The sequence below is a fragment of the Numida meleagris genome, chromosome 1 (assembly GCF_002078875.1).
Source record: "Numida meleagris isolate 19003 breed g44 Domestic line chromosome 1, NumMel1.0, whole genome shotgun sequence".
In the NCBI taxonomy this organism is placed as follows: domain Eukaryota; kingdom Metazoa; phylum Chordata; class Aves; order Galliformes; family Numididae; genus Numida; species Numida meleagris.
The window spans coordinates 66899177-66913183 of NC_034409.1; the positions used below are offsets into that span (position 1 = coordinate 66899177).

Sequence of the window (14007 nt, forward strand, 5' to 3'; positions counted from 1 at the left end):
TCCTCCTTTTCTTTTCTTTTTCCTCCTTTTCTTTTCTTTTTCCTCCTTTTCTTTTCTTTTTCCTCCTTTTCTTTTCTTTTTCCTCCTTTTCTTTTACAGTCAGGCTGTTTTCTGTTAACTAAGTCATACAACTGAACAATATTTACATGTGTAGAGGTGTTTCCTACTGTATACTCCAAAAGTTTAAAATGCTTTTAGACCAGTAAAAAATTGCAGTGCTTGCTTCCAGGAAGGAAACAGAAAAAATGTATGTTGTGTAGTTTTTGATTTCCAAATTTAAATAGATGCAGTGTTGTGCCTGCTCATGATTCATGATGTCTTGCCTAGCTGCAAGTAGTTTCCTAAAAGCATGATTCTGTTGATGGAGAACCATATGTGTATGCAGATGCTGTATGTCTATGTAACCTGCTGATATCAACTATTTCTTCATAATGATGTTTTATTTTCTTCACTATGAAAATGGTTACTTATTTTGTATAGGTAAGACCCTCCAAAAGGGGGAGGATACCAAAAGGGGTACATTTTGTGTCTCTATGTGCTTGTCTGTACTTTCAAAGGAAGAGTGGAAATCTGCCCTTCATCTTTTCTCCTGACTTAAAGCAGAAAGAGTTTCATTGTGGTGCATGAACACAGAACAGAATGCCAGAGGGATGGCGTGTCAGTAGGTGAGGGCTGTAGAAACAGTGGGTGGAACTGTAGCCAACAGGTGTAATGTATTTATGACCACAGCAGAAGGGAAGAGTGAATAATGGATGGAGGGTATTTGCTAGCTCTTTCATAATATAAAGGAAGGTGCTTGCCAGAAGCATGGGGTATATCAGCCAATGCTGAAGTTTATTCATGATCGTTTGTGCCGACCAAATACTCCTTCCTCTAGGAATGACATGTGTTGGCAGGAAATGTCTGGTGGTCTGGCTGGGTATTGAGCAACTCCTGGCTTCTCTCCACCCTGCTACAGTTCATGTCATCATCTGTGTCGAAGCCAAACATCTTTCTTTTACTTTTTCCTAAGGACTCTTTCTCTTTCATCACAGGACAAGAACTGTTCACAGTAGTTATGGAGGAGGGAGCACTTGGTGCACCTCCTTGGGAGAGCACCATGCAAGAAGAAGGCTCCAGGACTTGTATTGTTCGTCTAACTAGTAGCTGACTTACGTCAGCTTCCCTCCCTTCTGTGACAGTGATCACTTCTTTATCATGCCAGAGCTTTGCTACCTTCTGTCTTCCTCAGATACCACTTTTCTGGAAGTGCCTCATGTGAACTGCAGCTGTCCTGCACCTTGTTATAGCATGATGAAATTGCATTCCTTTGTCCAGAAGCAGGCAGCTTTGAGACAGAGACTGGAGTTTTCCTTTTAGTAAATAATCAGCAAGAGCAGAAAGAGGTAACAGGAAGAGATTTGGCAGTGAAGATCATTCTAAGCTTTTGTAAGTAGATTTCCAAGACTGTGACCCTGAAAGATGGATTGAAAAGAGCTACTGGAGAGGCTGGGCCTGAAGGGAACATAGTGCTGTGGGACTGGTTTGGAAGGCAGGTTCAGGTACATCTGCGCTTGCACTGCCATTGAACTGAGGGTAGGACTCAGTCATTCCCAAAGGGGAGCTGCAATGCCTGGGGGGAGAAAAAAAAAAAAAAAAGGAACTTTTGGAAGTAGACTAAATTAAATACAAGTCTCTCAGACAGTACTAAAAATGGTGACTCTTACTAGAGCTTTGTTGTACAGGCCACTTTCTGGAAGCAAACTGCTCCTTCCTTACTGCGAAACCTTTTGTGTTTTTAAGCAAATAAGTCAATGAAGCCATGTGTAAAAGGTCAAATACAGAAGGAGAGAGACAGCGGTATGCTTGTTTGAGTACAAAAAGTTAGATTAAAAAGTTATTTTATGTGAATTTACTTAGATAATTTGCTTTTCAGTACCATCAGAGTCTCTATATATGTATGCTCGACATGTATAAATGCTCATGTGCCTGTGTACATGCAAATTGGAGCAGTTAATGTGGGACTACTTCACTACTGAGGAGGGAGCTTGATACCTTGCACTTAAGGTCTGTGGGAGAACGACTGGCTGCTGGCATCAGCCTTCAGGTCTCGTTGGTGTGGAGGAGGAAGTCAGTACCAAGAGTGCTTGGCAGGGGAGGAGGGAGAGCACTGGGTCTGTGGGGCGCCGAGAAGCAGTGTGCTGCTGCAACAATGGCTGGCACAGTTGGAGGGCTGTTCTCCAGTGGGTATTGCCATACGCACTGATGCAAACAACCATATGCAAGCCACAAAGGCAAGGGTGAAACAAGGAAAGCAAAATGCCCTGCAAATATAGCTAGAAAGGGCTAGTGACTGATGAATGTGCAGAATAGAGAGAGCGGAAATCATTTTTGTGGATTAATCTGTATCTGTATTAATTCAGTCGGTCTCCTCCAGTATTTACTTAATGACTCCTGTTATTCTTTCCGTCTCGGTCTTTCTCTTTGGTGCCCTACCCGTAATCCTCTTTTATAATAACACTTACCACTTTGCACCGTCTTTCTGGAACTAAAATATTTCCCAAACATTAATGAATGACTGTTAATAAACAACCTGTGAACAACTCTTTTGTAGATGTATTATTCATACTGTGCTGTGAATAAACTGGTAGTTGTTTTACCGTGTGCCATAGGACCTACACTGGAAGTAGGTAATGGAGGGTTTTAGCACAAGTGGGACTAAGAAGTGGGGCTAATCCCAGATTCCTCTCAAAGTTGGAATTAGAAGGCAGTGTGAATAGTTGTGATACTCAGAATGGCAGAGTACACTGTCCATTGCTTTTTGGAAATGTAAATATAGACTATAATAATACATACTAGTCCTGATGCATGTCCAAAATCTGTCCCAATGTAACTCAACTTTTGGATGTAGTGGAATCCTTCTGTTAAATCTAGGAGGAAAATGAGCACTGGATAGGGGGCTAGGAAGGTTCCTGTGTGAAGACTACCTTTTCTGATTTCAAACTGCACATGGTATGTGCAAGCATTGAAAGTTCTATTGACTTTCTAATGAATCTTCAGTACTTCACAAGCAAGATACAGTGTTTCTTTTCTTATTTTGAGAGCATCATCTTCCAAGAAAAGTCTAAAAAAAAAAGCTGAACAAAAGCTCAGTTTGTTTCTGTGTAATTCATGGAAGCTCTACAGTTGTAACATTTTAAACAGTTATTTTTATTTAAGATGTTTAAATTTCAAATCTTTTTTTAATGGGGTACATAAATGGCATAGTAAATGTTTGTTTCCAAGATATGGTGCAGAATGTATTTCACAAGCAGTTACTGAAATGTGAGAGGTTGAGTATGTGAATAGCATATTTTATTCAAGTACAATATGTTAACACAGTATATAATAGAATTAAACAAGCTGTTATTTAATATAGCTCTTTAGATTTAATATAGCTTTTTAGCTCTGCTAAGCTACAGGGGTGGGGAAGCTATTGTCTTTAAGAATTAAAGTTCTGTTTAAGTACGAGCAGGACAATTATTTGCTGATTCTGTATCAAAATTCTGTTTAAGTGCCTTTAAGTAAAAATGGGAGTTCGAATCAAGAGAGGTTTGAAACTGTGCTAGTACGTCGATTAAATACAATTACGTGTTTTGTTTTAAGGAAAAAAAGTCTATGTAATATTATTTTAAATAGTTAACATACAATACTTCAACAGGGGAGACGCTTATTAGATCAGTGCAATCTATTTTATGCCATCGGGATTGCTGAGGGGCTTATAATCGCGTTAAATTTTCATATTACTCATATTCACACATTAATGAGCAGATGCATTGTTACCATTGGGATTTTGCCATTCGGCCTTTCACATCTCCAATCGCGATTTCCTCCTGCGATCTTTCCCATCCGCGCAGAAAGCGGGTCCGTGACTCGCGGCGTTCGTTGCCCGCCGCCGGAGTAGGGACACTTAGGAACCGCCCCACCGGGAAAAGGTCGCGTAGCCGCTCACCGGCGGCAGCGCCCCTCTCAGCCCCGGCGCCGCGCTCCCGGCCCGGGCAGGGCCGACCCAGCCTCCCCCCTTCGCCGGGGCGGGCCGGGGCGGGGCGGGCGGCGGCGGCTCGGCCGGGGCGGCGGGAGCGCTCGCAGCCGCCGCGGCTGTTGCTTTAACGCGCGGAGTTAGACGGAAGACTTCTGTTCGTTGACGAGCGCGCTACAGCGAGTATTTTGTCTAGCCGCAGGGGAAAAGCTTTGTCACGGACTTGGCTGACAATAGACTTGAAAGTAAGACGGGCTGCTTTTGGTGCCTGCAGGCTCTGGAGCCTATTGTCAGCGCACAATGGATTTCTCTTGCCGCATTCCTGCTTTGCAAAGGTTTGTTAGCTTTTCATGACTGACAGTCCTCTACTGCAAATACCGCATTTGCTCTGGCCTGTTTACACGCTGCTCGAGAATTTGTGAAAAGCTCAGGATAAAAAAAAAAAAAAAATCGGCAGCGTTTATTTAACTTACTCAGATATGTTTTGAAAAATGGGTGTTTACAGGCGACGCACAAACTTGGGCAATAGGCGTGCGAGCGCCTGCAGCGCGGCGCGGCGCGGCCGCCCCAGCCCCGCACGGGAATGAGAATTACAGTGCAACTCCTGGCAGTACTCGGCTCCGATTTCGTCGCACTTCCAGAGCTTGCAGCCGTGGTTCGGAATCCTCGTGAATCCTTCCCTCCTGCGAGACGTGCCGCTCGCCGAGCGGGAAGCATCCCGTTGCATAGGGAACACAGGAGAGCGAGCGTTGCAACGTGTCTAAAAACGTTGCCGGGAGGAAAAAATACTGCGGGATGCTGGCGGTGGCCGAGCGCGCGGCACCGCGCAGTCCCTTTATGGGGTGGGAGTGGGGCTCCGTTGTTGCCCCGTGGGACGAACGCTCGGGAGAGGCCTGGTGGGGGGGAGCCGCCGTGCCCCCCGCTCCCATCCTCCCTCCCGCACCGCCGCTCGCGAAGTTGGGGCTCGAAGAAAGTAGGCAGAATTAGCCAAACGAGATAATGAAGGTTCCTCGTAATGGTTTTTACTGTGGGGAAAATTAACCAGTTGCTAATAATTGTATGGTCTCTAGGCCAGACGGTCCCTTTGATAAGTTAACATGTACTCCCTTTATGCTCCTGGTAGGGGGTAAACAAACGCCTGAACAAATACAAATACACATAAACACAAATGTGGAGAATAGCAGTATATGTCTTAGATCCAGATAATAAGTGTGGGTATTGTTATTTAGATGGCGCATACTGGGACACTTATCTTTTAGTACACTCCATTTTCTAACTGAATGCAGTGCTAATCGTAGGATTGAAAGCTATTGTAATTGTGTACCCATCTAAATGCTGACAAGAATATACAATTACATTGTTTGGAATTGAGTTTAATGTCCTCTGAATTTTATTAGCATTTATATTTACTTATGCATTAAAATTCTACACAAAAAAAGGTCAAAATACGAGAGTTACAGACATAAATATCAGACCCGTCCACACCCTCGCTGCATTTTTGCTGAAAATACCGAACGAATATATTTTAGTCTATTTTATTTTTAAAGGAAGCGATAGAATCTGAAATGAGCAAATAATGGGTTTCCATTCTAAGCAATGCCTTTTCTCCCTCTGGATTTTGCAGTCTTTTAAAGCTGTTTTTCATACCCAACTTTTTATTATTATTTATAATGTGCGTGCTACTGGAAAATCTTTCCACAGTATGCTTACCACCACACGATGTTTAAACACACATTATAAAGTGGATGTAATTGTAAACACTCAGAGGGATATAATTACATGTAGCAGATTTAGGAGCTAATTCTTTGCTTCTCTCTCTCCTCTCTCTCTCTCTCTCTCTCTCTCTCTTTTTACTCTGCATTTTATCAACATAATTATTTTTTGACTACAGACTAACACTCAGAAATTGACAGGCATCCATTATAAGCAGCAACTTGTTCACCAAATTGAAAAACAATGAACTGCAGGTTTATATGTGCCCATTGTCATACGAAATTACTATGGCTTTGTTCCACAAGAGGAAAAAGCTAATGGTTTTGAAACAGCAGGTGACAAAACACATTTTTTTTTTCCTCCCCTCTTATCAGTTTGTTGATGAAGTCATTACGACTGGGGCCCAGAATAGGGTTGGCCTTATTTTTAGCAGATAGACTTTTAATGAGTTCTATTGTGGAGACAGTCATGTTGATTTGCTTACATTTTTTTTCCCCCCCTTCACTCAGAAACTCCCAGTATTGAAAAGCTACTATCAAAGGACTGGAAAGACAAGCTTCTTGCCATGGGATCAGGGAACTTTGGAGAAATAAAAGGTAATGCTCTTTCTGTGCTAAAACGAACTGAGAATGAATATACGTATATCACGGGCTTTTTGGAACTTTGTTTGTTTGTTCCTCTTCCCTTCCCTCCTCTTGAAACGTAGTTATTCGAGGCTTTATAAATAAAGTGTATGCCCTCCATCTGTAAATAAATACATGAATCAATGTCATATTGCCCTAAATGAATGAACTTACATAAAGCTGTTGTTGCACGTATCATTCTCTGCTACAAGAAGAAAGATCCTACAACTGTAGTGAAAAAAGTGCAAATTCACATATGAAATGCAGGCTTACGTGTGGTATCAGAGTGTAGCAGCACTTGGCTTCTGAAATCTGAGGGTACTCAGAATTCCTTGTTTGTGTTTGTACAGATTTTGGTGATGGAGATTTTTTTGACTTTTCTGTATGTTCGCGGGGGGAAAAAAAACACAAAACCAACAAAGTTGGTGTAATGGTATCTCTAGGTACCAAAATTAGCCAGCGCAGATTTCAAAAGACAGCGTGCAACATCTGTGCGCTAAAGCATGTTCTTTTAAAGCCGTGCTCCAGAAGGAAAATGACAAAATTTGACCACTCTCCAGCAGCAGTAGTCTCTGCTTTGCCAAGATGTTTCCCCATTTGATGTATGTGAGGTCATGTTGGGGAACCTGACGTTGTTTGTTTTCGTGTAATTTAATATTTTTATAGTTCTTCCTGAATGCTTCTGATGAAGAACTAACTCAAAATACCTGCGTGTCAAAAATGTTAGTTTTCAGAGCAGGCATTGTGGTTCTGAAGAGAAACAGTGGGTCTGATTCTTCTCTCATTTCTATCACTGTACATCTGGAGTAGCAAAATCAAAGCCAATGTTGTTTTGGGAATGTGAAAGTAGAATGAGATTAGAACCAAACCCTTCTTTAATGTTTTAAACGAGATTTCATTCCTCTCTGTTATTTTTGGTTTGTTTGTTTACTAATGTCGTCCCCAATGCAGAGATCCTCATTCAGAAAGGCTCCCAGGCCTTGTGCTTGGCAGGTTTATGGACCTTCTGCACTAGAAGTGGGCAGTATTCAGTAAAGACTGCAACATGACGTGCTCTGAGAGGTTAACACATCGGTCAATGTGCAAAGATAGTGTTAATTTAATTATATGTGCCTTCCAGCTTGTCACAAATGAGCCGTCAGCGTTAGTTTGCTCTAGCCCGCTGACTTACACAAGTAGGAAAGTATGCCACTTGCTTCCCCTAGCTTCTCCCTAAGAGGCTGTAATTCAGAAAATATATATTCACTACATATGTAGGATAACTTTAGAATAGAATATGGTGTTTCGGCCCCAAACAGGCTGTGATATTATTGTTATAACAGAGGGCCAAACCCTGAGTGCATCATTCCTGCTGAGCACATTTTCTCCAGGCGCACAGAGCAGGGTAGCCACTTGGGCGTACCTGGGATTTCTGTTGTTTGGAAGCACATTGTTTTAGAGTAACGGCCTCGGCTGCCATGGGCTGACGAATCTTTAAGATGTTTTAGGCCTGAAGTACAGAGGCAGCTTTCATAGCCACTTTTGGGTGTGTGTTTCGGTGGTTCTCACAGGATTTCTGGAGCCGCTTTAACTCTAGTTGCACTGGAGCTGGCGGAGTTCGTGCAGTGGTTCTGCTCCCCCCCTGCACTCGGTGAAGCTGCGCTGAGAAGTGCTGTGCGCTGCGAAGCAGTCTGCTCCCACCGTCCCTGTGATCTCGTTCTCTTGGAGGGCAATCTTTTTTTCTCCCTTCCTCTCTCTCACAAGTTAAACTTGAAAGCAGCAGAGGCAGCTCTGTGCTAGCACGAAAGAAATTCAGCAGTCCTTTCAGTCTTGCCCGGGGGGAGGATGGGGAGCAACAGCACAGCCTCAAAGAAGAGTTTGCTTTGCTTTAATTTTTGTTTTTTAGCTTCATATTTTGAACACAAGTCGAGTTATTGTTCTGCAGCTCTGTTCAAAAGCCTCACATCTGACGCTTTTTAGTGCAACTGTGGTGCTGTGGTTGGAGGCATGGTTATTAGGTGTTTGGATCAGGTTTGGCAGTAAGCTGTGAAAACAGGCACTGGTTTATTTTTCTACTGACTGCCGTGACAGTTGCAATTATTGTCCATTGTTCCTAGGTGGCTGGAAAGGAGGGAGGATACAATAGAGCATTGCCCTCTGGGGGTAAATGAATTTGACTTACAGGTTCTTGGGGGGTCAGGAAGGCTGATTATTTGGTGCCCAGGAATGCGGTTTTCATGGCACCGCCAGCCATGAGCGGCCAACAAACAATGGCTCAGCTGTATTGCAGCTGTATTTAGTGAGATAGCATGAAAGGTGTGCACATGAAGCTGGTTTATAGTCACGTATGCGTGTACAAACACATATACATTAGGGTAGAAAATGTTTTTGTCCTTCTATACGAATGAGCAGTTATTAAGTTTTCCATTTGTGAATTTTTAATTAGCTTCTCTCTCTATTTGGCTTGGCAGCTGCATTTTTTTTTCTTTCATTTTTAGATTAGTGATATTTGGAAACACTGCACGACTAGTGTCTTATTGTTAATACACCCTGGAATGTGGACAGCACTTAGAATCTGCACTGCCCAACTGTCTTATGCGCTGAATAGTTTTTTCCACATAACTGTTCAAAATTTCATTGTGTTTTTCATTAAATCTGGGGGAGTTTTAGTATGTCATGTGCTAAAGTCTCAGCGCTGGACTACATATTGTTAATGCCCAAGCATGTGTTACTGACTTTGAATTTTATTTGCTGGTAGAGATTAGAAGAAAGGGAGATGAAGTTGAAGAGTTTATTTTCTATTAGTGTTATTTCTTATAAGTTAGAAAGCAGTAGTGTTTTACTGAAGATGAGGAAGTTTGTGGATGGTTAGAACAAGTCGCCAGACTCCCTAGTTTTGTGTTCAGTTCTTCCTCTTCACTTGCTTTGTTACTTTCAGCAGCCACTTCAAGCCCCCTTTTCTTCAACTGCACACTTGTAAAGTAGGAAAAGTGAGAGTATCTGCAGAAGCTTAGTTATAAACCTCAAGGTCTTAGTTAGAAGGATGTGCATATGTCTAGGTACTGAAGGAAAAGGAAATGTACGTTCTAGGGCTTGATTGAAAGGTACAGGAAAGGAATGCCCTTAAAATTGGGCAAAGAACCTGACATATCTGAAATTTAATTTGAATGACTCTGTTTGCTTAGAGAGGCAGTATAGGGCTAAGTAATATGAGTTTGAAAATGGAGATTTCTTAAGAAATTTTTGTTTTGAAAACCATACAATTTTTACTCTGTTCAGAGCAAGTCAGTCAATAGTAAAGCCTACAAAATACGTAATTGAGTGGACATATATTAAAATAAAACCATAAAACGATATATTGAATTGGTTAAAGTCTATTCAAACTTATTTATACCCATCATATTCAAGAAGGGAGCTCGAAAGGCCACTAGGTTTCATGGATAAGGCAGTTTATTGGAGTCAGTGAGGCAGAGGGAGCTTCAGCGCTCAGGCTGATCACCTCCAGGAAGGAGAATTACAGCCCTCTGTGCTCTCATCAGAGCCTGCTGCTGTCTGGGAACTGCGAGGTGTCAGTTTGCTTTCCTCTAGAGCAACATTACCAACTGCAGGAGGTGCAGCATGCAGGATGGAATGCTAAGAGATGGCTCTTCGATATCAGTGGCCATACCCATACTTAGAAGCAATTGTGGAATTTGTGTTTCTCTGCTCCTGGGCCTTGTCTGAGCAGTCCTCGGAGCTGGCTGCCAGCCCTTGGGCACATGGCGAGATGTGCGCCCTGGCTGCCACTGAGGCCTGGCTGCTGAGACCGTGAGTGAGACAGCTTCAGCCATGACAAGAAATCTCGTTAAAACTTCCCCAGTGTACACAAAGCCCTTCTGCTAATCTTGTTCATCTCTCACTTATCAAGGGTTGTCAAGAAATATAAATACGTATTTTTGTATACACCCCACTTAGCTAATTTTGAATAGGTGTGTGGAACAAAAGGCTGAACTGACTTTTGTTTCTAATCTTTTGGAGTTGGTTTGCTGTTGAAGTGAAGGCATTGTTAATAGTGATTGCGCCTCAATCTCTCAAGAAAGACCGGGCAAGCCTGAACCTGATTTTTTTGTTGTTTAAAAATCCCTCTCAGTTGTACAGGTTACTTCCTAACCAAGCCTGGCAAACTGTTTTCTGCACTCAATGTCAAAGGGTTTGTCTTTAGGGTAAATTCAGCTCTTCTTTGTATCCACTTAAATCTAAAAGACTTTACTGGAGTAACTCCAGATTTATGAGTGTAATTGAAAGCAAGATTAGCCTACCAATCCTAATCTTTAATGCATGATAACACAGATACTTGTTTTGTTCAAGAACCTGTGCTCCAAGTAACATGAAGTATCGGTGCAGGTATTACATCCTGCTGTGTCTGATGGATGATGGGACCGTGTTTGCCCAGGCTCTAATCTCACTCTGTGTTGGGAAGATGGGGCACGAGAGAGTATGCAGTCAATGGTTTTAGGACTGCCAATAATGGATAAAGAGAAATAATCCATTCAGTGATACTATAGCTCATCAGAGCCTGTGAATTAAAGACATATGTTATGTAGATTCAATGTATGGATTAAAACGGATAATCTGGTAGGTGACACACAGAATCTTGAGATAAGTGGGCTATGCAGATTCGGTATATGGATTGTGACGGATAATTCCATTTAAGTAATGCTGGACAAGTTGAAGACAAGTAAGCTTCAAGTAGTGCTCAGGTTATGTGCAGTAATCCAGTGAGTGACACATTGGATCTCATAATCTGTAAACTGAAGGCAAGAAAGCTAGGGATTCTGCATTTAGATGTGGACAGGAAGGAGTGGGGGAGAAGAGAGAGAGATTATTCATGGGGAATGCTCTGGGTTTAAACCTTTGACTAGTAAAACACAGATCCCCAGGAGATGTGTGAAAGCTGCACACTTTCATGGGAGCTATGGAAATTTTGCATTTGCAAATTAATGATTGAAAAATGTTTGCAAACTTGTGTCAGATGTTGAAATTTTGAATTTTTTTTTTGTGGTTAGTATTGTATTTGGAGTGGGGAGAAAAGGAGGGTGAGAAAGTCATAAGTGAAGGAGGTAAGATATGCGTGGTTGTTGGCTTTTAGCTGTGATAAATTCAATATTTATTGCAACCTTCTTCTTTGTGCTTATTTTTTGGGGGTGTTTAATAGTTGGCAATTTGCTGACAGAGGGCTTTAGTCTTTTGCTAATATCTCAAAAGTGCTGGAGGGGGAACCTGCCCAGTGGCACACAGGGGAACCCACGTTTCGAGAGGAAATTTGGCAGCTGCCGAAATAGTGGAGGTTGATCGCACTGCAATGTGATACTCTCAGACTGCAGAGCAGCAGACAGTGCCAACTGAGCCACACCAACGCAGAATTCAGGCCAAATGAAAGCCTGAAATGGAGATTGTGACTGGATGGAGCTGCTCCTATTTGACCCTAGGATGGGAGTTTAGTTGGGGGCAGCATCTGTGGAAGAGGAGGGTTGGAGGAAAGCATCTAAAATGCAAAAAATGAGATTTTTTGGCAAAGCAGCAAAGCAGGATTGTTTCTTTGTTATTTTTTTGTTTTGTTTTGTTTTGTTTGCTTAAAGATACTTAGTTTGATCAGGAAAAATATCAAGTTCTATTTAAAACAACTACAACTTTTATTTTTAAAAGTATTACTAATAGAGAAAACAGAATAAAATTGAACTAATTAAAGTAGCAAATGCCAGTGGCTTTGTTTTGTTTGAACATGTGGAGGCCAAACCACTATATTTAAACATCATGCAGAGTGCTGGATGACAAAAGGGAATTAAACCAGTTCTTCTTTGTACTAAAATTACCTCAAAGATGTGCTGATAGAGATGAATGTTGCTGAGCTACAATTACCAGTTTGTCAAAATAAAGCAAATACACATATGTATTTCTTACTGTTTGTACTGCTACTGCATAAAATTCCACTAGCAAATGCTGTTTCTCTAGCCGAGTCCTAGCTTCTTGTCTAGGGAGTCCAACAAAGAAAAACCTCTGAGAAATAATCTCAATACAAACGTTGTCTATTCCTTTTATAGCTTTGACAGTAAGTTAGTAACCTGGTTGAACACCAAGCTTTGTTTGCAGTCTACTGTACCAAAACTTTTTATGACGGCAAATGAAGAATGCTCGCTGACATCTTTTTCCAGCATTGCAAAACAGTAACGTGTCGGGCTGTTACAGAGCAGACAGCTAAGTTTTTGTCCCCACAGAATATTAATTCTTGAGGGTAGTAATGGCAAAATACGGTAATTGTTCATCATTTGTTTTTATTCATTCTGCAAAGTCTTCCACTGAATCCTAAAATATTAAGACTGTCCACAGGCTGAAATATGTAACTTCCTTTGAACTTGCTCTTCTAAAAAAGACTTCTATTTGCAAGCAAAAAAGGTTCATTACATAAATCTGTGGGTACAGGCAAACAGGTTTGAATTCTGGGCTTTTTCTTTATTTGTTTGTTCTGGTGGCGGCGGCCCGCTGAGTAAAAAGCAGTCAGAAAGTTTTATTTTATTGAGCTGACTTCCCATATCAATCAGATGAAGTCATTTAATTTAGCAAGGTAGGTAGCTGTAAGTGATGGCAGTCATTGTGTAGAGAAGTTGGCTTAAATGCTTAATGAAAAATGCCAGTTTTTAAATGTTTATATCCTGGCAGCTCAAAGATTTACTGGCTTGAAAAGCTGTGTGCCAGTCCTTAATAAAACACTCCCTGAAGTATTGATCAGGGAAGCATCAAGGGAGTTTTCAGATGTGCAAACGTCCATTTGCCCGTGTCCACTCAAAAATACACACGCCTATTGTACCATATCGGTACAGAATTTAAAGTACATGCTCATTGCTTGGTCATAAACATCTGACATTTCTGTTACAAGACAGAGAGAAGAAGAATTTAAATTCTGAACTTACCTCAGGTGCTTAGATCTGTTATCAGACCACGTTTCCCAAAAGCGCATAACAGCAGCTCCCCATTGCCTCACATATACAACTCCAGGTGACATCAGCAGCGAGTCCGCCTGTACAGCAAGGGGAGAATATTCCTCTTTAAAATTAATATCAGGTTTTAAGTAGGTCTTTCAGGGGAAGTGTGACAAAGATTAGTTTGCTTTTCATTAGAAGAAAATGAGGCAGCCTCTCTATTTTACTTTTCCGATCTTCTTATGGGATGCATTATTAGTTGGTTTGGATTTCTAATGTGACAGAGCAAAAATAAAATTGGGGTGGGGGAAGAAAAAGAGTTGACAGTGGGATGAGAATGAAAATCTCGAGAAAAGATACTGGAATACAATCCTCGAGAGAAGATACTTACTTTATGGACCACTGCCTGGATATTTCTATTTTTTCTTCAGATATAATAATGTTATTTCTAGGAGGACTTCAACTCTTCTGAGGACAACTTCGTCAGTAAGCTGTTCAGCTAGAGAGAGATCATTCTTGACTTTTTCTTCAATTTTGTATTGAAACTGTTATATCTCTAGCCTAAAAAATCTCACTAAAAAATACATCACTGCAGTAAATGCCTGGAGATGGCTCAGTTTTTAGTTGGTTTACGGGCTGTACTTATGTCTTCATCAGAGCAACATCAGAGCTAAGTTGGCAGCACAGTCCTGTAGCTTGGTTAGAGTGTTAGTGTTAGAGTAATTTCTTCATTCCCAGG

General features: G+C 41.5%; 1 protein-coding gene across 15 annotated transcripts in view; it reads left to right on the plus strand.

The window, feature by feature from the left end:
* The window catches only part of SOX5 (SRY-box 5), a 459770-nt gene that overhangs the window by 290040 nt on the left and 155723 nt on the right, over positions 1 to 14007 (plus strand). For 13 of the 15 annotated variants that reach the window (XM_021391451.1, XM_021391458.1, XM_021391488.1 and 10 more), the window contains one exon: positions 6220 to 6306. In XM_021391451.1, the coding sequence (XP_021247126.1) occupies positions 6220 to 6306 (87 nt within the window). The other 2 variants (XM_021391529.1, XM_021391539.1) reach the window with 2 other exon arrangements.